At 51.4% G+C, this 25495-nt stretch overlaps 1 protein-coding gene across 3 annotated transcripts in view; it reads right to left on the bottom strand.

The window, feature by feature from the left end:
* The window catches only part of FAM222A (family with sequence similarity 222 member A), a 55339-nt gene that overhangs the window by 12984 nt on the left and 16860 nt on the right, over positions 1 to 25495 (bottom strand). For all 3 annotated transcript variants that reach the window (XM_066260375.1, XM_066260374.1, XM_066260376.1), the window contains exon 2: positions 9685 to 9812. In XM_066260375.1, the coding sequence (XP_066116472.1) occupies positions 9685 to 9766 (82 nt within the window). In that variant the 5' untranslated portion in view covers positions 9767 to 9812. The remainder of the gene's footprint in view (positions 1 to 9684; positions 9813 to 25495) is intronic.

The following is a 25495-nucleotide window of genomic DNA, read 5'->3' as shown; positions in this document are numbered from 1 at the left end:
ATCATTTCTCCTTTTTTTCCCAGGTCACTTTTCTCTAGTTACTCAGAACAGGCTGCGATAGCCAGCCACCCAAATTCCTGGCCACACAGCCACAGGGCCCCCAGCTCTTCACCTGCCTGACCTTGGATCCCTGAGAGGTGAGCTGCAGCCATTTCTGGTTTGCTGGTCACGTTTAGGGCATAGGTGGTGGCCAGTCCTTGTGCAGCCCAGACAGGGGCTCTGATCCCATTTTATAGGAAGAGGAGGGGGCTCAGACTGGGCCATGTCTTCCTCTCACTGGGCTGTTGACATCATCATCACAGATGGCCAGAGCTGTACAGCTTCTTAAGTCCGTCTGATATGACCCTTGGCTTCACAGAAGGAGGAACACAGGCCCTAAGAGGCTGAGTGACTTGTCCAAGGTCACACTGCACATGGCGCAGTCAAGGCCCCTATCCCGTGGTAGGAAGAGCACAGCTCAGGGTTGTGAAACTTGGGGCCAGCCCTGCTTGTCTCAGTTCTGCCTCAGGGCCACCGAGACACAGGGGTGGGCCTAGGGCCTGACTGCCCAGAAGTCATGCCCAGGAGGAAAGGGCAGGAACCTCCTCTTCCAATTGTCTGAGCCTTGACTGATGGCAGGGCGCCCAATTCAATTTGCCTATCTCCCTTCCTGCCTCCCTCTTCCCTGTGCTCTTCAATTACAGGCAGAGTCCGTGTCTTTTCCAATAAGTGCGAGGATATCACAGGGTCTGAGTGGGCAGGGGCAGCAGGACGACCCTGGTGGCTCTCCACACTCCCCAGTTCTGGTCTTGGATCAGCCCAGGTCATCATGCCCGGTCCCTGCCTCCAGCCAGCTGGCAGCAGAGGGCCAGGCAGGGAAGGAAGCCTGGCAGCTGGACAGGAGCAATCAAAAGGTTAAAATACACAGACCCTCTGAGCTAGCAAGCCCACTCTGGAATTATTTTTGCACAGATATACACACATGTACAAAGACGTTCATTACAACACTGTTCAGAATAGCAAGAGACTAGAAACAACCTAAATGTCCATCCACAGGAGGACGGTTAAAAATGTCGTTATTCCTCATCTGTGTGATGGAAGCGATGCAGGTGTTAGAATGCGGGCGCTCATCCCATCAGATGGGGAGTAATCTCAGAGACCAGCAAGGAAAAGGCAAGGAACCACGAGGGGCTGGGAACGTCTGTGTAGAAGGTATTCACTGCCCCTCCACATGAACGTACTTTTCTGGAGGGTATTTAAGAACTGCTAACATCAGTCTCCTCTGGGAAGAAGTCTTTTGTACTATGAATTCTTGTGCTTTCTGAATTGGGTGCCCTGGACAATTTCATGGACAGTGAAGGGGTCTCCCTGGAGGTCTCACAGAGGAACAAAGGGGGCTATGCATGCAGAACATTTTTTCTGGAAACCGGAGGCCCTCCAAGACTGTCATTGTTCTGTTTTTAATGAGGCAGACAGATATTTCTGTAAGCCCTTATCCCTGAAAGAACACCTTCAGGGGGGGCCTCCCCCCTTCTCTTCCTGGAAATACCCTGAAAAGCAAACATGGAATAAAAAAACACCAATTCCATTTTTGGCAAAACTAGCTAACCCCCTGAACAAACACTCAGAAAAGAGATGACAGGCTGTCCAAAGCAATGAGAGCCAGTGGGGGATGCCACAGCCGGAGATGTCGGGATGAGCTAGCACTTCCCAAATGCGAGGACCACTCCCCGAGGCATAAAATCCAAACCCCATCTCTGCAGCCCTGAAGCCAGGGGCGCTTCGGCAGGTGACAGAGCATCCCCATGCGGTTCTGAGGAGTCAAGAAGGCAGGGCTGGGTGAGAGGTCCCACCAGTCGCGCGTGTGTGTAGGAACCTGTGTGTCTCTGAAGCAGCTGCAAGGAGACCCTCGCCTCCTCCCGAGACACAGAACACTGAACCAGCTCAGGACTGAATCAAAACACATCAGGAAAGGGAGGCAAGGCAAAGTCTAAGTGATGACTCGCAAACGACACACTTCCCATCAGAAAAATGTGGTCGCAGAAGAGATGGAGGTTAATACTCAGTATTTCAGTGTGAAGGGAAAACGATGTAGTGACAATTGTTTCTCTGAAGCAAAACCACAAAGCAGATATACTGGAATAGAAGAAAAATCTCATTGTAAAAGCCAAAGGGGACAGTGGGACGAGCGAGCGCAAGGAGGAAAAAGGCACAGAACCAGGAGAAGTGAGTTATAGAGAGGTGTAATCAGAAGAGGGTACAGAGGGGAGCTGGGCAAAGGACAGCCAGTCTGTGCTTCGCCGGGGGCCCCCAAAGGGGATGTGAAGTAACACAAGCCTTGGATGTGTCTGTCCAAAGGGGAGGGCGCTGTGTCCGGGAAAGGCAGACTTGAATGGTCAATCCCAAGATGCATGCAAGTAAAGTAATGACATGAAAGATACGGAGAGATCAAAATGAAACACAGAGGAGGAAAGATCAGGCTTCCACTTCTCCATGGCAACATCCAATGTGAGAACAGAACAAGGTCTACAAAAATCCTGGAGGAAACAAGGTGACCTAGGGATGTTTTGTTTTGTTGTTTTTTTTTTAGGACGTGCGGGAACTCCAGGAGGGCTGTTCAAGTTAGGCCTCAAGCCACAGACTAGCGGGCTGCCTTTCAGATGATGGGAAACTAAGGCCGGAGAACTGGTGGTTAGGAGCGACCCTGTTTACCTGGGAGACCGAGACAGGAACAGCTGGGGCTGTGGTGCTGTAACAAGATGCTAACATCACAAGGCCTAGGAATACAGTAACGGTATCCCTAATAACAGAAGGGAGGGGACAGGAGTGTAAGTACACAGATGTCCTCATTTTAACAGCTGGGATCAAAGGACATCATTTGAAGCTGATGTCCAGTAATAGAGGTTTAAAGGTATGATGTAAACCCTAAGGAAACGAAGAAAGAAAAATACAGTTGACCCTGGAACAACACAGGGGTTAGGGGTGCCGATTTCCCCCTAGTACAAAACCCACATGAAACTTCTGACTCCCCAAAAACCTGACCACCAACAGCCTGTTACTGACTAGAAGCCTTACCGATAGTATAAACCAGGGGTCCCCAAACTTTTTACACAGGGGGCCAGTTCACTGTCCCTCAGACCGTTGGAGGGCCAGACTATAAAAAAAAAACTATGAACAAATCCCTATGCACACTGCACATATCTTATTTTAAAGTAAAAAAAAAAAAGGGAACAAATACAATATTTAAAATAAAGAACAAGTAAATTTAAATCAACAAACTGACCAGTATTTCAATGGGAACTATGCTCCTCTCACTGACCACCAATGAAAGAGGTGCCCCTTCCAGAAGTGTGGCAGGGGCCGGATAAATGGCCTCAGGGGGTCACACCTTGGGGACCCCTGGTATAAACATTTGATTAACAAATATTTTGTGTATTACATGCATTACATACTGTAGTCTTACAAGAACGCAAGCTAGAGAAAACATGACTAATAAAATCATAAGGAAGGAAAAATGTATTTATGGTATTGTACCTATTTTAAAAATCCACATAGAATTGGGTCTGCAGAGTTCAAACCTGTGTTGTTCAAGCATCAACTGCACACTAATTTCATCATTTTGTTCATCTTAGGGAAAGTAACAGATACTGTTCCAAAGAAATAGAAAATTAGGGTATTATTTAAAGTTACACCTTCCTCGTGATTAGTAGATGCACTAAGCAGAGAACACAGATCACATGAGGAAAGACTTTTAAAAGCAATTACAGCAAAGCACAAAATGAATTACGATGAGACATCTGTCATATCAGTAAATGTAAATGGGCTAAGCTCGCAGAAATTTCGAAAAAGGCATTCAGATGGAGTCGCAAAGCTCAATCCAAATCTATAGTATATGAGTCACAGCTAAACAAAGTGATTCAGAAAGGTTGAAATGAAAGGATTGGCCAAGGTTTCAAGAAAAAGTATGAATTAAAGGAGCAGAGGTGACTATCTTAACAGAGAAAACGGAACCTGCCCCTGTAGTACATATTAAACACAGTAAAGAAAAACGCGGTAAGTTACTCTGGAGATTTAAGGAATTAACATCGTTGTGTTAAATAACCTTGCATCACCATTCATAAGGCCAGAGCTGTAGGTGCTACAAGGAGAAACAGACCGGAACACATTAGCAACGGACATCGAACTCATTTCCCGTTCCACGAGAGGGAGGTGAGGCTATCGAACACCTAACTAACGTGAGTGATGGCATAGACACACAGGGTATACAGCAGTCTCTGAATCCTAAAAACAGAGCCAGACCTTCTTTTCAAGTCCTCACAAAAAGTCTCAAAACTCACCAAAAATGACCATGGAGGATAGCGCAAAGAAAACTTCAATAAAATAAATTTAAAAAAAGAGTAGAAATCATAGACAGCATTTTGATCGTAATGCAATAAAACTACATAGAAAAAACAAAACACAAAAGCACCTGCTCCCTGGGTGGGGCGTTAGAACTCAAATGAGCCTTAGGTCAAAGAGGAAATCAAAGCCAAAATGATAAAATAGCTAGGGAAAATGGTAATAAAAATACTACACATTAGAACCTGCAGGATATATAGTAAAGCAGTTTTCAGAAAATTCATGGCCTTAATTTTCCCTTTCTTATTTATCATTATAGAGATTTAAGCCTTTAACTCAAGAAATTAAAAAACCAAGGAAAGTAGGAAGATTTTAATAAAGATAAAGGCATAAATTAATGAATTAGAAAACAGAAAGGGGTAATTACTAATAAATCCTAAATATGGAACTTTGGGACAAGGGGATGGATAACCTCATTAGCCAACTAACCTAATCAGGAGAAATGAAAACAACACAAAATATACAATATAAAAAGAGGAACTTTCCAGAACTCGGGAAGAGGCTGAGGAGCGGCGGCCTTCTGAGCTGTGTGTAGCAACGTGCTCCCCCCACCTGCCTCGGCCCGGCCCGCACACCAGCTGTCAAAAACGGTGAAAGAAACCACTTACTATGATGTTTCGGGGTCAAACCCAATGCCACCCGGGGAGAAATGAAAAAGGTCACAGGAAGCTGGCCTTGAAATCCCACCTGATAAGAATCCAAATGAAGGAGAGAAGTTTAAACAGCTTTCTCAAGCTTACCAAGTCCTCGCTGACGCAAAGAAAAGGGAGTTATCTGACGAGAGAACAGGCAGTTAAGAAGGTGGAGCAGGTGGCGGTCTGGGCTCCACTACTTGTCTGTGACCAGTGTTTTGGAGGAGGGAGGACACAGAGAGAAAGGAGAGAAGAAAATGTTATGTGTCAGCTCTCAGGAACCTTAGTAGATTTATATACTGCTCACAAGAATTAGGAGATATTTAAAAATTAATATGAAGTGATAAAATATCCCCTAATTTTTGTGAGCAGTATATAACGATGAAACAAGAAAATTAACTCTGCAAAAGGACGTGATTTTTGACAAATGTGAAGGCCAAGGTGGAAAGGAGCAGTTGAGTGCTGTCTCAATCACCGAGGTCCTGGGACGCAAATAATTCATCTGGCAGGACCTGGGATGGTTCAGGTTCAAACTCTGTCTGTGTGCATGGGGCCCCCGCACCACGGGGAGCGGATCAGTTCTGATAGATGCAAAAGCTGCAATGGGAGGAAGATACACTGCTCACAAAAATTAGGGGATATTTCAAAGTGAATATGAAGTAATAAAAAAAGAAGCATTTGATTTTTTTTTAATTAAACAAGACTATCAGAAAAGCAAACGGGCCTGCCCTGTGGTGGCGCAGTGGATCAAGCGCCTAGAATGCTGAGATCACTGGTTCAAAACCCTGGGCTTGCTCGGTCAAGGCACATATGGGAGTTGATGCTTCCTGCTCCTCCCCTCTTCTCTCTCTCTCTCTCTCCTCTAAAATGAATAAATAAAAATAATTTTTTTAAAAAAGCAAACAACAGCCTGACCTGTGGTGGTGCAGTGGATAAAGCGTCGACCTGGAAATGCTGAGGTTGCCAGTTCGAAACCCTGGGCTTGCCTGGTCAAGGCACATATGGGAGTTGATGCTTCCAGCTCCTCCCCCCTTCTCTCTCTCTCTGTCTCTCCCCTCTCTCTCTCTCTCTCTCTCTGTCTTTCCCTCTCCTCTCTAAAATAAATGATAAAAAAAATGTAAAAAAAATGTTAAAAAAAAAGCAAACGACAAATCAAAGAAAGTTATTCAGTTATGCAAATGAGATGCAAACCCAACTTTCACTTCATGAGTGAAAATGCGCCATACAAAAGGCTGAAAGTATTGGAGTATCTGCATGTTCCCTGATCCCCTAATGTCTGTGAGCAGTATAGTTCAAGAGAAAAAAATTCTAGAAGTTCATATTGACAAAGGCATGAAAGATGGCCAGAAGAGAACATTCCGTGGTGAGGGAGACCAAGAGCCAGGACTGGAGCCAGGAGATATTAGCATTGTTTTCTCACACGACAAGGAGAAGACCTTGCTATGTGTGTGCACACACAGCTGGTTGAAGCACTATGTGACTTTCAAGAGCCAACAGCTCTACTCTTAACCAAACCGTAGTCCTCAGCTCTCACCCAGCTCAGACTGTCAAGTGTGGAGATACCACGGGTGTGCTGAGTGAAGGCGCGCCATGTTTTCGTAGATCGCGTGGAAAGGGTTGCAAACACTCGTTTCAGGGGTACGAGCCAACACTATTGAACAGGACAAAGAAGGTATAAAACTTCCAAAGTAGGAAGTAAAATTATCATTTGCAAATGATAATGATAGTAGAACTAGAAAACCTAAGAGACTAAATTAAAAAAAAATCATTACAAACAAAAGATTTCAGTAAGGTGGCGCCCTTTCCATAAATAACCTCCATTAATGAGAGAAAAGACTCACCAAAAAAAGGGTAACTATCCAGAAGTAAACTAAAAAAATGTGTAAGATCTAAACGAAGCAAATATTAAGACATTCCCAAGGGACGCACAAGAAAGCCGGGCACACAGAAAGGGAGAGCCCGTGTTCTCGGAGGGAAGCCGTCAGAGTAACAGTGCCATTCCTTCCTATAGTAATGTATAAACTTAACACAGTCCCTGTAAAAACACAAACAGGATATTTGTCCTTACTTAAACTGGTTCCAAATAAAGAGAACAGCCAAGGAGGTTCTGCACTGGGGGGGACGATGAATAGACGGAACACAGATCAGCAAATGTTAAAGTAAGTTACACACGTGCTGTGACATGGGTCACCCTTGAAAACACTGTGCTAAGTGAAAGAAGCCAGTCCCAGAAGGCCACCCGTGGCCCGGCTCCCACCTTAGGAAAGCCCAGAATGGGGGACTCTGTAGAGAAGGAAGGGGGCAGAGGGGGAAGGAGTGACTGCTGGCGGTTAGGGAAGGGCTCCTTCCTGCAGTGATAGAGCACTCTGTAATTGAGTGGCAATGGCTGCAAAATTCTGTAAATACACTAAAAACCATCAAAGTGTACACTTCAAATGGATTTTATGGCACATGAATTACATCTCAATAAAACTGTTAAATTTAAAAAAATGTCTTATAACGCTACAATAGTTAAAACTGTATTGCACCGATGCTTGATTAACCTTGGAACCACAGCTCGTTCTTTATGCCAGATTAATTACAAAACAATCAGGCAGTCCACATTTAAAAAATCAAACCGTAAAGAAATTTAAAAAAACCCTGGGGGAGCTGCCTTTTTTAACTTTCAGCATGAAGAAAGACACTTTAAGTATAACACAAAATCCAAAGGCCGTAGAAGTAAATAATGATGAATTTCACTTTACAAAGAAAATTCTGGTGAATTCACAGTGGAATCAAGGACAAATGACAAACTGGGAAAACAGCTGCAATTCATATGACATTCAGAGGTCTAATTCCATCATATACAAACAGCTTCTATATATCAACAAGAACAACCTAATTGGAAAAAAAATGGACCAAAGAAATGATGAGTCAGTGAGGCCACAGTTACAAGGGCACATACCTTTGACCCAGTATTTCCACTTCTAGAAAGTTATCCCGTAGTTTTACTGCTTTGTGAGACATACACAATTGTTTATTGCTGCATTGCTCTGAAAGGCAATAGGTCGGGTAAGGGGCAACCTAAGGGCTGATCATCCTCGCTATGGAAAACTCTGGGGCCAAAGAATGAGGAAGCTCTTTGGAGGCTGACATACAAGATGTATCACTAGGTGAAGAAGTGAAGTGCAGCACAGTGTGCAAAATACGTGTGTACCCGCATGTTTGTTGGGACGTGCATAAAACATCTCTTGGAAGTAGTCACAAGCTGACAACATCGGCTACCCCTACAAGGAGGCGGGGCCAGGCAGTATGGGAAAGCGAGGTTTTCACTTGTAGAACCTGATACTGGACCACAAGGAGGCATTACCAAGTCTAAAGTTAAATTTATATTAAAAAAGAAAACAGGCACAGTGATAAATGGCGGCTGATCCCGTGCTGTTGGACTGGACAGGGGTGCTAGGGAGGGGTGGGTGGGGACTGTGGTGAACGGGAGATGTGTCTGTCCCTTTAAAGAGGCAACAGTCAGTTCTAACAACAGCTCTAGCACAGGAGCACAAGCCTGTTACCAGATCCTGTGATTTTTTTTTTTTTTTTTTTCCTGAAGCTGGAAACGGGGAGAGACAGTCAGACAGACTCCCGCATGCACCCGACCAGGATCCACCCAGCACGCCCGCCAGGGGGTGACGCTCTGCCCATCCTGGGTGTGGCTATGTTGCGACCAGAGCCACTCTAGCGCCTGAGGCAGAGGCCACAGAGCCATCCCCAGCGCCCGGCCATCTTTGCTCCAATGGAGCCTTGGCTGTGGGAGGGGAAGAGAGAGACAGAGAGGAAGGAGGGGGGAGAGGGGGAGAAGCAGATGGGCGCTTCTCCTGTGTGCCCTGGCCGGGAATCGAACCCAGGACTTCTGCACGCCACGCCAATGTTCTACCACTGAGCCAACCGGCCAGGTGTGATTTTTTTTTTTAAAGAGACACTAGCAATCCATATTTTTATTCAAATCTCTCTGTTTTTAAATGTTTCCAAATAGTTCAAAATTAAAACCAACCACTCTAGGGTGTCTAAAAATAATCAGAGGGCTTGGGATCCCTGTCCTAGGTGGTCAGGAAGGACAGAGGCTTAGCGGAACCAAGTCCAGCCCCCTAATTTGACAACATTGGAAAAGCAAGGCCCAGACAGGGAAAGGGCATGCCTGAGGTCACACAGAGAATTGGGCCTTGCGCGCAGACCCCATGCAGGACCATTTGCTTCCATTATCCTACTCTGCTAGTGCAGGAACGCGATGGTGAGCGAGACACACATGGCATGTGGGGGGGTCCAAGGAGGGGCTGGGGTAGGGGCCATGGTGCTGGTAGTGTCAGAGAAGGCAGCTAGGATGGGGGTCACACCCAGTAGGAGTTGGCCAGACAAAGGGTGTGGGTGCCATTGTGTGTGGGGGACTCCAAGGAGGCAGCACAGCATGGGCAAAGGCCGAGAGGGACACGGAGAGCTCAAGACAGGGTCCAGGGGGGTGGGCATGCTCAGTGTGGCGGGCACTCCCTCCTGACAACTGCCCTACAGAGGCCTGAGCTGGGAAAAGCCTGGTGTGTCCAGAAACAGAAAGGAAGCCCTGTGGACTCAGAGTGGGCAGAGAAGGGGAGAGGCGGTGGGGAATGGGAGGCAGAGAGGGCACAGCGCCCACGAGGTACCCACTCACATTTGCGCAGCTCCAGGCTCTTGCTCGGGCAAGCCAGGTGTTGGCCCGGGGGGTTCTGGGTTCTCTGCAGACAGGCCAGCATGGCTGAACTGGGGGCCTGTGGCGTGGCACGCTCTGCGTCAGGGTCCCTGTGAGGAGGGAGATGAGGTACTTGTCATGTGGGCTGTTCCATGCCCGCCTCGCACCTCCCCCAGCTGGGAGTCACTGCCAGCAGCCCCCCACGACCCCAGAGAACATCAGAGACTTTCAGAGCAGACCCCTTCTCCCCCTTATCAGACAGACGAGGAACTGAGGCCTGGGGGCGTCAAGGGGCTCCTCTGCAGCCTCACAGGAAGGAAAAGATCCGGCTGTCTGGAGTGATGGACTTCCACTGTGATGGGGCCAGAGCTGACCACTCAGACACGCGCCAGCCCTGCTCGGAGTGTGGCCACCTCCTCCGAGGGGCTCCCTGGCACCCTCAGGCCTCAGATTCTTACAATCCTCACCCCTGTGTTCCCTCAGCCGCTCTCCTTCCAGCTCCCTTCCACACACACACCCTTCAGCCTGGAGCGCATCACAGGCAAAGACCCCATCTGGTCATCTTTGGAACCTGCAGGGAGGGGTGCCTGGGAACTGCCGGCGGGTACATGGTGCTCCATTTTCCTGAAGTTGGTAGGCCCCTTGTCTGGGTATTCTCACAGCACCCCTGGAAGGGGGATGTCCAGGCTGGCGTCCCTGGGAAAGGAGGGAAGCTCCAACCCTGACCTGTGCTGAGCCTGGCCTTGATCTCAGACTGAACACTAAGCCCGGGCCCCAAAGACCACCATGGCTTCCTGACCGAGCTTCCCCAAATGGGAGGGGCAGGGCGAGGCCAGCCGGAGGTCTCCATAGGTGGCAGCTCTGATATGGCTCCAAACAGGACAATCTGGGCTTGCTCACCCAGAGTCACATGACCAGTGTTCACATGGAAACACACATCTTTTCTTCATAAAATCCATTTTCCTGAGAACCCAGAGTCCCTGAGGAGTGGGGTGACCCAGGCAGCGCCTCCCCTGGAGGCTACGGGGAGAAGGTGTGGGGGGGGTTCTCGGCCAGGTCCCTCCCTTCCTCTCTTCTGAGGAGGGAGATGGCAGGCCCAGCTGTGAGCTGGACCCTGGACACCCCTGATGTCCACCCAGCCCCCGTGCCTTGTCCCTACCACCACCGAACCCCACCCCACCCCACCCCGCCCCACGACCTGAGTCCTAAGCAGCCAAGCTGGGCCAACTCAATCCTCATGCTGGCTTTAGAAAAGAAAAGAGAAGAAAGAGTGAAGGGGGGGGGGTGTTTAAGGGGAAGAAAAGGAAGTTATTTAATACTAAACAGGTGTCTGGAGCCCTAAATTCTGCCGCTTTCCTCTAATAATGAAGTATTCATGAGGAAAAGCCTTTTTTTCACTACTTTCTTAAGATACTAATTTCACAACAAGCTCCTTGTTACTGCGCAATTATTCCAATCTTGTATTTCCCCGAGACGGTGCAGCCTCCTGTCTGTCCTGGCCTCTCGCTAAATGAAAGACAATCACGTAACCACCTTTCATTATGGTCTATTTTACTTTCAGCAAAGGTACCCTGAAAGAAATGATTTACACTGAAAGGGACTTTTATTCAGTTTCAAAACCAATTTTCTCCTATTACTGTCTCAAAAAAAAAAAAAAAAAAAGAGAAAGAAGGGATGGGTGGGGGAGGGTGGGTGGTTCTCATCTTCCTCCCCCTGCCTCCCACCCCCAATCGCCGGTCTTAACGCAGCAACGCAATAAAAGCTGCAGTATCCACTTCCCAGCTTTGATTTCTGGTAATTTTAAAATATGCCATTACAATCAGGCAGAAATTATACAGTTTAAAAAGGGAATGAAGTGGGCTTATTGCAGAGATGAAAGCCCTTGACTTGCAGGAACGAGGCACGGCTCCTCGGGGACTCAGGACGTGAGCGGGAGGTGGGAGTGGGCCACAAGGGGGCCCTTGAGGACACATCTGCACACATGGGCACGCTGGGCCCCGCTCAGACGCCGGGGATATTTGGATGTGCCTTCTGGGGTGCTGAGCGCCCACATGCACCTGTACCCACTTGCTGCATACACTGTCCTGCAGATAGGCACACCACTGTCACACGGTTACCCACACCATGGGACATGCTCTTCCTCACCCTGTGGCACCCTTTCTCACACACGCAGGTAGTCCACGGACATGTACAATCGAGGGCACACTGGGAAGGTAAGAGGCTGTGGCTACCCCACACGCAGCCTGGCCTCTGTCCCCCACTCCAGCCCAGTGTAGTGTCTGCCTCTTGCCATTCTGAGGCAGGTGTTGGGGGACGGAGGGGAATACCTGGAGAAAGCCACCCTGATGTAGGGCCCAAGCCTCTTCCTCCAAGATGGGGAAATCCAAGCCAGGAAGAAGCAGCACCCTGCCCAGAGCCACCCAGCAAGCAGTGGCTGGTGGGTCTGCCCTTACTGCTGGGCTACACTGCTGCCCACAGTCCAGGGCGGCAGTGGGCCAGAGAGGAGGAAGGCCACCGACCTTGTGCACTGAGGAAACCTGGGCTGAAAGTCTGGGACCTCCCCCAGCCAGTGCCCACTGTGTGACCCTAGGGAAGGTACTGTCCCTCTCTATGAACATGGCTCCGTGACATCACTCAGGTCATTTTCCTCTAGGGCCCTCCCCATGTCCAGCCTCATCTCTGGAGCTCCTCTCCACCTCTGGCCTTTCACTGGGTGCCAGGGGCCCAGAAACCCAACCCCTTTCCAGCTCCCATCTCAAAAGTCCCAGGAGTCATGCATCCCAGCATGCTTTGCAGCTGAAAGGGGCAGGTACAGTCGTTAGCTGGGTGAGAGGCAGGCTGCCTATTCTAGGGCCTCTCCTGACACCCCCACCGGCCCTCCCAGTGGGGCTCCGGTTTTCAGAGTGCTCTGATAGTGAATGCCCAGGCAGTTCTGGGAGCAGAGAGGTCACCTGCCCTAACTTGGGGCCACAGAGAATCCCTTGGCTTCTCCAGTGCAGCTGCATGGGTCCATCCCTAGCTTCTGGGGGCCCAGCAGGCAGTGCCCTGCAGCCTGAGAGACTGTCTCAACTTGGAGAGGAGGATTTCTCTCTGCACCCCCTAAATCCCCCCAACTGACTGCGCATTTCCCCAGGAACCTGTGCCCTGTGGCTGGGGCAGGTGGGGGTCCAGTGTGGAGGGGGCAGGGGCCGGCCATGTGTGAGGATGACTGGACCACCACCTCCAGTTTCCACATCATCGCCACCATCTGCATCCAAGATGAAGATCCCTCTCCTTGGCCTGAGCACTTCTCTCTGGCTGCAGAATGGAGCCTGACCCTCACTGCCTGGCCCTCAAGGCCCCCATGGCCTGCCTCCCTCATCTCTCCTAGCACCCTCCCAGCCCTCCCTCGGGCCTGGCTGCCCACACCTCCAAACCTTTCCGCTGCTGGTTCCTCTGCCAACAGCACTGCTGCCTTGATCCATTTTAACTTAGACTCTGGCTCCCCTTCCTTGGGCATCCCCCTCACAGCCCTAATCACACCGAGCTGTAACTGCCAATTTGCACATCTGTCTGTCTCCACTGAGCTCTGAGTTTTTTTTTGGGGTAAGGACCATGTCTTATTTGTTTCTTTCCCCCCAGTGCCTGGCAAAGAGTAACCATTTAATAAGCAGGTGTTGAATGAATGGCTGAATAAATGAATCGATTGTCATCAGATGAAGGACCGAAGCTCAGAGAAGCCAAGCGCCATGCACGAGGTCACACAGCAAGCTGGGGACAAGACTGGGGCACGCAGGTAAGACACTCCTGATCCTCCCGTGACCTCACCCTGCCCCTCTCTGCTTAGCATCTTGCCATCTGCAGAGAGCCAGCCAAGGACCATCCTGGGAGCACCGCTTATTCTGAAACCCTATCTGCAAATCTGGCTGTCTATAAGCCCAAGGTCTTTTGTGACTTTAATAAAGAAAAGGGGGGGGGGAGGTAGAAAATGCCGCAAACCTCAATGATTAGAATGCTTTGGCACTGTCCCTGACATGGGGGCTGATAAGACGCCTTTATCTTGGAGGCACCCCTAGGAAAAGGTCCCCGCCACCAGATAACGCCCCCAGTTGTTGATATGCCCTTTCATAGCTAAGGATTTAGATAAAGGAAATGTGACAGGGGAGGGGAAAGGAAGGAAGGAACTTTCCAAGTCCAAGGAGGAATTAAGTCTGTGCTGCTTGCCTTGGCAGAACAATGCATAGGAGGAGGATGTCTAAAGGCTGTCTTTATTTTTATTAAAAGAACAGGGAATCAGGGCCTTTGGCCCTGCCTGCCTTTTGTCATCTCTCCCTGCCTGTCTGGCTGCAAGGAGGGGGAGTTAAAAAATAACAATACCCGCAGGAGTGCTAACAATAGCAGAGCACACTCACTGAATGCGCCCTGGGCCACACCCCGTGTACATCCTGTCTGCTGTACCTGTCGCGACATCCTCCTAGCAGCCTCTGTGGTGGGTTCTGTTTTTAGCCCCATTTTACAGATTTGGAAATGGTCAGAAAGAGGGGAAGCCATCTGCACAAGGTCGCACGGCTTTTAGGTGGCAGAGACGAGCGTGCGAGTCCCCAGCAGAGCCTGCACCCTCAGTCCCACACTGTAGAGCCCCCAGTCCCAGTCTCCACTGAGGCAGGGGCTTGTCTGCCCCCAGCTCCCGTCAGCTAGGCAGGGAGGAGCAGAGACAGAGGCCTGCTTCTCTCCAAGGCCCAGATCTATCTTGATTCTACTCAAGGAGGGGTTGGAATCACAAAAGGAGGAGATGGGGAAGGAGTACGAGCGCGCCCAGGAGGCCACTTACCCCATAGACAGAGGGCATTTGCAGAGGGCCATGTGTGGGCCCTGCATTGGCCAGAACAGTACTGAGGTGAAAAAGACATAGGCCCAACTCTCCTAAGCGGCTGTCATTTATCCACGTGCATTCATTCATCCAGGCAGCAAACACCCCCTGAGCATCTTTTGGAAGCCAGCACACAAAGGGGGCTCTAGGTGCAGTCTGTCCCTGAGGGACTTAGAATCTTGAATGGGGATGAGACAGGAAACTGGGAGAAGGAATATCAATGAGTGTCCCACCAAAGGGGACCACCCAACCAGAACTGAATTCCCACTCCCACATATGGCCTTTCCCTCCAGCCTCCAGTATGTCCCAGAAGTGGCAGGTGCTGGGCTGGCCCCGGATCAAGGCAGAATGTAAGTGCTTGGGCTCCATAGCAGGGTGAGACTGTGAACCCAGGAAGGCCAAGAACTGTTCCATTTCTAGTCCCCGTCCTTCCCCCACCTCCATGGTGCTGTGCACTATGGCCTCTGTGGCTCCACTCGAGACCGAAGACTGGCTGTGGCTTGGAGAGGAAGGTCATGCCAGGCCCGTCCCAGCATCCAATGAGACTAGAAATTCAGAGAGGAAGGCTGGCCCCAGAGGCCTCAGGGTGGCACCTGCCAGGCAGTGGCCAACACTGGGGGGGGGGGTTCCTGAATGGTTGAGTGACCTTGAGGACCTCTTTCTCATGGCTCCTTTCTGAGTCTGTTTGCCTCATTGGTTTTAACAAGGAGTAGGACAACCAATGGTGGAAGGGCCTTCCAGCTTGGATGAGGGGATGTTACAATTTGATTTTCACACCAATCCAGGGTACCAGTTTCCTGCAAGACACAGGGCTAGGTCCTCAGCCCATGGGCGCACAAAGGGGCTTCTAGATGCAGTCCACCCTTGAGAGATTTAGAATCTTGAGTGGGGACGAGACAGGAAACTGGGAAAACCCAGCACTTCGTGTAAAGCAATGAGTAGACTGTTAGGACTCTGAGTTCCCTAAAAATATGCAGAGGAGCTGCCTGCTGTATCCTTCATGGGAAAGGGGCGGGGGGGGGGGCGGGGCGGGGGGCGGGAGCCCTCCCAATGTTCTCACCTCCCGTTCTCACCTCCAGCCCCCTTACTGGACTGGAAGCCTCCTCCTCCTTTGCCCTGGCCTGGCCCTAGCCTGTGTACACGTGCAGGCAAGAATCTGAAGTGGTGGCAGGAGGCCCAGGGCGGTGAGGAAGCACGCTGGGTTGGCAGCCTGGGAGAGCTGGGGTCAGATCCTGGCTCTGTGGCCCTGAGTGGGTCGCTTTTCCGTGTTGGTCCCTGCTACCGTGAGCCGGGCCAGCACGGAGTCTCCAAAAACACCAAGAGGCAGGATCTGCCTGCCCTTAGCCAGAGCAGAAGGGTGGAGAGACCCTTGCTCAGGAGGTCATAGGGAATCTGGGTGCACAGTCCCTCCCCCACACCTGGAGGATGCACTCTCTCTCTTCCTCTCCTGTCTCAGTTCCTCTCCATCTGCCTCCCTGTCCTCCTTTCCTGCTTTCTCACTCCCTTCCTGACCCCACACCCTCCTACCCTTCACTCCCCTCCCCCATCTCTGTGCAAGGCAGCCAGAGGAGAAGCCCTCCCCCATCCACGATCCAAGCCTGAGGCCTTCCAGGGGACCCTGTTAATAATTAAATGTTAATCTAAAAAGCAATTTGAGCTGCAGCTAGGCAGATCTGGTTAGAGATTACATTAGCATGGAGGAGGCAAGGGTAATTTTCTTTAACCCCTCTCCTGATCTCTCAAGCCCAGGAATCTTCAAGTCACACTGGCACTGCTGATTAAACGGCGCAGGGCTCGGGCGTGGATAAGGGAGCCTAGGAAAAGTGATTATTTCCCACTGCCGTTTGGGCTACAGTACCAGAAGGGGATTTTCACTTTCTTTTCTTAAGGCTGGTGGCAGGGGGGTGGGGGGTGGACGACATTACCCTCTTCAAGTGGAGGCCTCATTCACTGCCAAGATTACTGCAACATCATCCCCGCAGCCAGAGTCTCTAAAATGCAAATCTAGCCACAGAGCATACCTTCCTCCCTCTGGTTCCAGGACAGAAACACCAGTCTCTAGCCCAGGGGACGGCCTTCCATTCAGTCCTCACTAGCTCCTCACTTGGGCCCAGCTCTGGGTGGCCAACGGGAGCCACAGATGCTGATAGTTCTGGGCCACATGGGAGACCAAAAAGTGAACCGACAATCATGAATTCTGGATAGCAGGCAGTGGAGTCCGGAGATGGGTATCCCTCAGGACACACCTCTCATCGCCACACTTGCTGGCCTATGCCCATGCAATTCTTTCTTGCTTGCAAGCTCTTTCCACGTCTCTACCCCTTGAAATTCTACTCTACTTCCAACTGAAGCCAGGTTCCTCAAAGGCTTCTCAGAGACATACAAGGCACTTGATAAATGTCTGATGAATAATAGAATAAGTGAGATTCCCTGTGGGGCTCTCCCTGGTCCCTTCTCCATTGGTTCACGGTGCTATGACCAGTGCCCGTGCATAGCAGGCCTTCAGGAAACCGTCTTCAGAAGGAAGGACGGAAAAGAGGCTGGGCGAGGGGAGTCAGGACAAGGCGGGGCTCAGGAAGCGTCCCACTGGAACACAGGGCTGCCATCTGGGAGTGGGCAGCTGGTTTGGGCCCTTCAGCACCACGGCCAGCACCCAGAACAAGTGCCTTGGAGACGGGGGCGGGGCCGAGCCTGGGAACGTAGTGACGTCAGTCGCCATGGGAACTAACTTGCTGTATCTGCCCTGGACAGCACTCTAACATCTGGACAGAACATGACAGATTATGTGCCTACTATGTGCAGGCCCTGTGCTACATGCTGAAGCAGAGACAGACCCTAACGGGAGAGGTCAGGGGCAATTACAAGGCAGGGTAACAAGTCATAATGGGGCCACTCTACCTGTTCTAGGGGTATCAAGATGCAAGCACTGCCTTGCTGCTTGTAAAGTTGTCAGCATTATATACCGGGCTTTGGAGCCAGATGCCTAAATTTTATCTCTTAACTAAATCCCAGCTTTATCCCTAATTCTGTGGCCTTGGGCAAATACCTCCATCTCTCTGAGCCTCGGTTTCCTCTTTTGTAAAAGAAGTTAATTCCTTACCACGAATTAGTACAAATAAAGTGCCAGGGTCACAGTGTCACAGTAGCAACTCCCTAAGTGTCAGCCATTATTAGTATGGTTTATGATTATTACCTACAGGTAGGCAGATAGGAAACAGCCAAAAGAAGGCAGGGGGAGGGGTCCCAAGCACAGACAAATGCACAGGCAAAGTGTATGGAGACCCTGAAGCAGCTCCAGGCTGCTGGAGAAGACACCTTCTTCGTGGGTAACTGACAGCACCCCATCTGTGCGAGGCCAGGCAGAGTCACCAGGACAGGGGCAAGTGCCCCCAGCCTCAAGGTGAGGTGATCACTTCCTGTGGACAAGTGCTGGTTCAGGACAGGGAGAGGCTAAGAGAAGGTGCTGGTGGGTGGGTGCGTGGGTGGGTGGGAGGGAAAGCTGGATGGGGTGAGGGAGTCTCATATGAAGGCTCAAACCTGCCCCTCCTAGTAAGGAGGTGAGGGGGCATTATTGCCACTGGCAACAGATCTGGCTGGCCCTTGAGAGGCAGCACCTAGGGAGTGAAGGGGGTAGGGAGGAGGCTCATTCTCATGCAAATGAGCCTTCAGGCAGTCCTAGCTAGGGAGCGATGTTGCCAAATCTGATTCCCTCCCCAGCTGCCACCTGAAAGGTGGGAAATCTGTGGTGGAGCCAACTGTACAAGTCATTCAAGACCTCCTGCTCCTAGTCAGGCCTTGTTTCTTTATAATCACAAGTGCTATCAAGTCTCCATGGTCACCTTCCAGCAAAGGCGTGTGTGTGTATGTAGCTTGGAGTCAATACCAAATGCCATCATTGCTAGATTCTATATATAACAGGGACTGGGGAAGCTCAGCAGAAAATCCTCAACCCAGTATTTTTGGAGGAGGTCACTGAACCTTCCTGGAGAAGCAACATATAAGCAGAGACCAAAAGGACAGTGGGAGTTACCAGGTAACTCCAGACAATAGGGTAAAGGGCAAAGGTAAGCCCATCACGGAGCTGGGAGGGGCACCCCCAGTCATCCTCTTGCCTTATTCTCCCATCCCTCCCTACTCCAGGTTCCTGCACCCTCAGTTCAGGGTTAAGTCAGCAACAAGGGAGAAGAAAATCCAATAATCAGAGCAATAATAGGAGCTAGTTTTTATTTTTAGTGTTCCCCATGGGCTCAGCACTTTACAGACATCATCTGACTTAACCCACCACACACCCAGGAGAAAGAGACAATTACTGTGGTAGCTGTACAGATGAGGAAACAGAGGCCCTGGGCGGGGAAGTGGGGGCGGGAAGTGCTGTGCAGGGCCACAAGCCAGCTGGTGGGAGGGGCAGGAGAGCCCAGCAGACAAGGTGGGCCTGAGGATTAGACCACAAGGGAAGAGGAGGAAGGGAAGAAGACAGTGCCTGAGCAGGAAGCCCGAGCAGGAATGGAGGAATGGCCAGAAGGTGTGTGTAAGGAGGGGGGATAAAAGTGGCTGGTGAATGCAGGTCTGGACTGTTAGCCTGAAGCCAAGGCTCAACTGATGGGGGTGGGGGTGGGGTCAGTCTGGTGCAGAAACCAGTGGAGTTTTGAGACAGGAGTGGGAAAACAGAACAGGCAGAACAGGGCACCAAAAACACATGAATCCAAGAGCCAAAACCCACTAATATGTGGGCCAAGTCTCCAGCTTCTGCCCTTCGCTATGAGCTCGGTTCAGGGGCTACAGTGTCTCCAACCCCTTTCAGGTGGAAGAGCTCCCTCTGCTCATCTGGTCACAAAGCACCCTAATTTTAGCCCTGGGGTATGGGGACCAGACCACCTGGGTTCCAATCCCAGCTCTGCCACAGCCTGGCTGTGTGACTTTACCTCTGTGGAGTTTGATTTTTCTTCTTTATGCTTCTTTGTACTAATCTCTCTATGGCGAACATGCATCACTTGTTTTTTTTCTAAAAAGGTAACTTTATAAAAGGGATTTAGCCCTGGCCGGTTGGCTCAGCGGTAGAGCGTCGGCCTAGTGTGCGGAGGACCCGGGTTCGATTCCCGGCCAGGGCACACAGGAGAAGCGCCTATTTGCTTCTCCACCCCTCCGCCGCGCTTTCCTCTCTCTTTCTCTTCTCCTCCCGCAGCCAAGGCTCCATTGGAGCAAAAGATGGCCCGGGCGCTGGGGATGGCTCTGTGGCCTCTGCCTCAGGCACTAGAGTGGCTCTGGTCGCAACATGGTGACGCCCAGGATGGGCAGAGCAGTCGCCCCATGGTGGGCGTGCCGGGTGGATCCCGGTCGGGCGCATGCGGGAGTCTGTCTGACTGTCTCCCTGTTTCCAGCTTCAGAAAAATGAAAAAAAAAAATGGATTTAGCCACTGACCACCTGCAGAGGAGGATGCTGGGGCGTGTGGTAAGCTCACCGACACGATCAGGAGAAGCTGCTCCAGGGAAGATGGAGCTGGGTGGGGAGAAAGGCCAGAGCAGAGGAAGGCCCAGAGGCTTTGAAATCCAGGAGCTAAGGGAAGCAGAGAGCTTTGCGGGTGGAGGTCAGGGAGCGTATGTGTGTGGGGGAGATCTGGTCTAGCTACCCTCCAACAGGTCCTGTCAGCAATTCTTCTATGACAGACCCCTGTTCCAACCATATGCCCTATTACCTTCAACTTCCATGGCCCCTACACACCCTTCCCCACCCGCAGTGGCCAGGCGGAGATTTCCCTGGGGAACTGACTGCCTTCTTCACTAAAATCTCCCCTGCCGACTTCCATGGCATTTCTAACAATATCCTCTGAGGCCCTGCATGGACCTCTAACCCCACTCCCTCCCCACAATCTCCCTGCTCAGCTGCACAACCTTTTCCTCTGGTCCTCGAGCAGGCTAACTTTGGTCTTACCTCAGGGCCTTTGCAGTTGCAGTTGTATTTCTACCTAAATAGTCTACAACAACGCTCTCCAATAAAAATATAATATTCTCTGAACATATGTACCCTGATTTATCAATGTCATCCAATTAAAAAATATATCTAATAAATGTTCTAGTACCCACAAGAGAAATTATGTTTAATAAATCCAGTATATTCAAAATACTATCACTTCAACATGTAATCAATATTCAAAAAGTACTAATAAAATAGTTTACATTCTTTTTTTTTCCATACTAAGTCTTTAAAATGTGGGGTGGATTTTACACTAACAGGACATCTTAGTTCAGACTGGGTACCACTACCATACTCTGTGCCAGCTCTGTCTCCTCATTCATGCCTCAATTCAAACATCGCCTCCTCCAAGAGGCCCTCCTTGATCACCCATCTAGGTTAGCAACTTTCTGCCCTGGCCACTATCTCATCACTACAATTTCTTCATGGTCATGACCACTCTGACGATATCTTATTGATGAATGATTTAGCATTTATCTCCTCTACAGCACACACTCTGCTGTGTTTAAACTCTGAGGCACACAGTAGGTGTGTAGGGTGGACAGGTGGTAGAGGATGGGGGTTGGGATGGCAGCCTAGGGCCCTTGTCCACCTACCTCATTCCAAATTCTACTCTTGGTGATGAGAGACAGACACCAACGTGTCTGTCTGTATGCACATGTGCGGGGGACATACATACACAGACACACGTATACACATAAAGGTCTCCGCCCCTCCCCCCATTTATAAAAAGCGGGCCCAGAAGATAGGCCTCTTTTCAAAATCAGCCCAGCACAGAAAAACGGCTGTGACAGCACAAAGCCGAGATTGAATCAGCGACGAGCCCAATTGCCTGGTGATGGTTACAAATGATCTGATGTGGAAAAGACGGGATCAGATGTGTGCAGAACAACGGCTGCTCGGAGCCCTCACATGCCAGACAATGGGCTGCTGGGCAGGCAGGCAGGCAGGTGGCTCCCAGAAGCTCAGGCCAGAACATGCCGATAGGCGCAGGGCCCGGGACAGGCTTAGCACGGAGCAGGTCCTTTCCCCGGGGCTGCGCTTGGCCATGTCCATGCAGCAACTCGCTCACATGAGCCCTGCCTGACCAGGTCCTTTATAAAGGGCCAAATCAGACACTATCTGAATGCCTGACACCTGGGAAGAATGTCTCATCATGACACCAAGTGCTCAGCTCTGCGCAGTTGGGTGATGGCTGAATTTTTCTGCATCAGACTTTAACGTTTCCAAATACTACAAGATGAATATTACTTTGGTAATGGGGGAGGAAAAGAATCTTCTCCCTCCTTCTTGCACCCAACCAGCCCCTAGCTGTTGCTCTCTGAGCCTCAGAAGGTGGGCAGGAGGGAGCCGTGCCCCCAGCCATTCACAGCTGCAGGACAGCCACTGGAACTGGCTCCTACCCTGCCCCCAAGGGGTGGGGCAGGGGTTGGAACCTCTGAGTGTGCAATTCCCAGGCCTTCAACTAACTACTACTGAACGGCCTCTTACTGCGACCCTCCCCCCAGCTCAGTTCGAGGAGGTTGAGACCGGGGAGACCGTATCTTGCCCAGGGTTGCATGGCAGTGAGGTAGCCGAGCTGGGGCCGCACAGACCCATCTCTGGTCCCTTTCTACGCCAAGGCCAGGCACGGAGGATATGCTCAGTAAATCTCCGCCAGACAGAGGGTGCACTGGGGCCTCTCTACCAGCTCTCTGCATGGCCAGGGCTCACACGTCTCCTCTCCTCTTCTTTCCTCTCCGGTCATCTGCCTTGGGGGTCTCTTCCCCCCTCATGTCAGTGCACAGTTACCACCTCCATCCACTTGGACCCCAGAGAACCAAATGAATGCTTGTCAACACAGTGGTGAGTGGGCAGAGGGGCAGGGCTGGCAGTAAGTAGGCAAAAGCCTTCTCTGAAGCCCACTGTCACATGCCAGTGGGGCATGGCTTGGGAGGCAAGGCAAGCCCCGGCCCCAACTGTGTCCTGGAAGCTCAAGGGCTGGGAAGCTTCTGGAGGAGAGGAAGGGCCTTTAGGGGGTCTGCGCAGGGGGCTGCTTCCGCAAGCTGGACACCACATCTCAGCTTTGAGCTCGTCCCGAGAGGTGCAGCTTATCCTCTGCTCCCATTCTGCTCAAAGAGAACAGGGTTTGTCCCAAGCTACGTGGTAGGGTCTGGATGTGGAGCCAAGCCTGTGGCAGGGCTATGCTGAGGAAAGGCTGGGATTGCAAGTAGGCACCCAATGTCCTAAAGGACTGGCCACTGCTGGGGTGGGCATTGGGTCAGTTCCCCCAGGTGCTGGCCTGGTCCTGAGTGGTTGGCGTGACTGGAGGCTGAGGCTGATGCCAAAGGGGACATCCTGAGGCCAATGAAGCTAGCCCTCCGCCACCACCACCACCAGGGCAGTATCCCACTGCTGGTCCTCAGAGCTTCGAGGCACTGCCTGCCTCAGCCTTTGACCGGCAGCATCCAGAAGGGGCCAAACAGCAGCGCAGCCCAGAACTGCTGTGTTCCAACCCTAGCTCTGCCACTAACAGCAGGACTCTCTTCAGTAAGTCACTGAGTCCCTTGGAACCTCAGTTTCTCTACCTGAAAAATGGGGCTAGAAACTGTGCCCTCCTCTCCCAGCCATGATGTGGACGGAGCCAGATGATGTGGACACTGAGTACTGCCACTTGCTGAGTGGCAGTGGCTGTTCTTACTATTGCCCAATGAGCTTTGAGCTTTTTTTTTTTTTTTCAGAGACAGAGAGAGAGTCAGAGAGAGGGATAGATAGGGACAGGTAGACAGGAACAGAGAGAGATGAGAAGCATCAATTATCAGTTTTTCATTGCGACACCTTAGTTGTTCATTGATTGCTTTCTCATATGTGCCTTGACCGCGGGCCTTCAGTAGACCGAGTAACCCCTTGCTCGAGCCAGCGACCTTGGGTCCAAGCTGGTGAGTTTTGCTCAAACCAGATGAGCCCGCGCTCAAGCTGGTGACCTCGGGGTCTCAAACCTAGGCCCTTCCACATCCCAGTCCGACACTCTATCCACTGCACCACCACCTGGTCAGGCCCAGTGAGGTGTTTCTTTTTTTTTTTCATTTTTCTGAAGCTGGAAACAGGGAGAGACAGTCAGACAGACTCCCGCATGCGCCCGACCGGGATCCACCCGGCACGCCCACCAGGGGCGATGCTCTGCCCACCAGGGGGCGATGCTCTGCCCATCCTGGGCGTCGCCATGTTGCGACCAGAGCCACTCTAGCACCTGGGGCAGAGGCCACAGAGCCATCCCCAGCGCCCGGGCCATCTTTGCTCCAATGGAGCCTTGGCTGCGGGAGGGGAAGAGAGAGACAGAGAGGAAAGCACGGCGGAGGGGTGGAGAAGCAAATGGGCGCTTCTCCTGTGTGCCCTGGCCGGGAATCGAACCCGGGTCCTCCGCACGCTAGGCCGATGCTCTACCGCTGAGCCAACCGGCCAGGGCCAGTGAGCTTCTTAACAACAACTTCTAGCACAGTTTGTCCTTCAACTCCCAGGGACACACCCCAAACATGAGCAGGTGCGCGTGGGGAGAAGGGACGGCTCCATGCGCCAAGCCCTGCCTTAGTGCCCACTGTGTGCCAGGCTGTGGGACCAGAGCCGACTCAGACACAACAGAGGTAATTAGGCACACGCCCAGCAACCCTGGCCCTGGGTCAGCTGGAGCTTCGAGGAAGCCCAGAGAAGCGGAGTCACGCTCAAGAGGAGCAGCTCCCTGGAAGGAGAATCTGAGCCCCTTGGCTCCATGCCTCTGGGTGCAAAGGCAGTGCCTGACACGGCACCCAAAGGCACCCAACAGGGGCCCAGGGAGTCTGATGGGCTGGGTCTCTCAGGGCTGACTGAACAGTGAGCGGAGAGGTGAGGGCTTCCCAGTGGACCTCACCCCATGCACAGCCACAAAGCATAAGTACATTGCAGTGGTTCACCCACTGAATTCTCTTAACCTCTCTGAGGTACACACTATTATTATCCCAATCTCCCAGGAAGAGAAACTGAGGCACAGAGGAGGAACCACTTGCGCTCCAACGAGGGACTAGTATATCAGGTATGTGAACACATACCCATTTGGCTCGGTGATCGTGACCACACCGGCAACCCCACAGCGAAGAGAGCACGCAGGGTGGGGTGGAGGTGTGTGAGAGAAGAAAGGACACCAACTGACGGGAGAGGTGGGGATGGCCAGGGGGCCTTGAAGGCCAGATGGAGGTCTTGGCACATCATCCACAGATAGGAGGGAGCCACAGAGAAGGTGCAGTGTTACAGCATCCCAGAGCTGGCCCATCTGCGTTCAGACCCCACCTCTTCCATTCGCCAGCTGTACAGCCTAGGGCAGGTCAACTAACCTCTCTGTGCTCAGTTTCCCATCTGAAGAAAGGGGTTGAGATCACGAGGTTGAATTTTGGCACATAATGAATTGTATGTGTTTATTAAGTTAAAAAACAAACAAACCTGAAAGCTTATGGACTGACACAAGGCCCAATCAGGTTTAGGGACAATCTAGTTGCTGAGCCTAGTGTACATTTTGGCTCACAACAGTGGGCACAGCCTGGCACGCCCAGCCCAGCCCTGCCAGGTGGGTGCCAGGCCTGGAGAGGGGGCGGCGGTGTCTCGAGCCTCTCCAGGGCACGCGCCAGCATGTGCGTGCACACGGCTGTGTGTGTTGCTGCAGCGGCTTCTATGCAAACATGTTAATTTGTTTTCATTTTGTGTTTTTTTTTCCCTCACAGGATAATTGGGTGAGTCTGAAGTCTTGGCGAGGCTGCTGATTATAGCTATTTGGGTGGTGCCCTTGCGGGGCTTGGGCCCTGCCTCCTGTCTCTGGCAGTGCAGGCGGCATCTGGGGGTGTCGTGAGGGGTATCTGGAGCTGCCCCTGGATTCTGGGGGCTCTTACCGGCTGGGGATGGGGAAGGTGAGGCCTGTTGGGCCCCTATCATGCCATCCAACCAGCCAGTATCACATCATTGAAGGGTGC

The sequence above is a fragment of the Saccopteryx bilineata genome, chromosome 2 (genome assembly GCF_036850765.1).
Source record: "Saccopteryx bilineata isolate mSacBil1 chromosome 2, mSacBil1_pri_phased_curated, whole genome shotgun sequence".
NCBI lineage: Eukaryota > Metazoa > Chordata > Mammalia > Chiroptera > Emballonuridae > Saccopteryx > Saccopteryx bilineata.
Note: the sequence above shows the minus strand (reverse complement) of the source record. Positions and strands in the feature narration are given on the sequence as shown.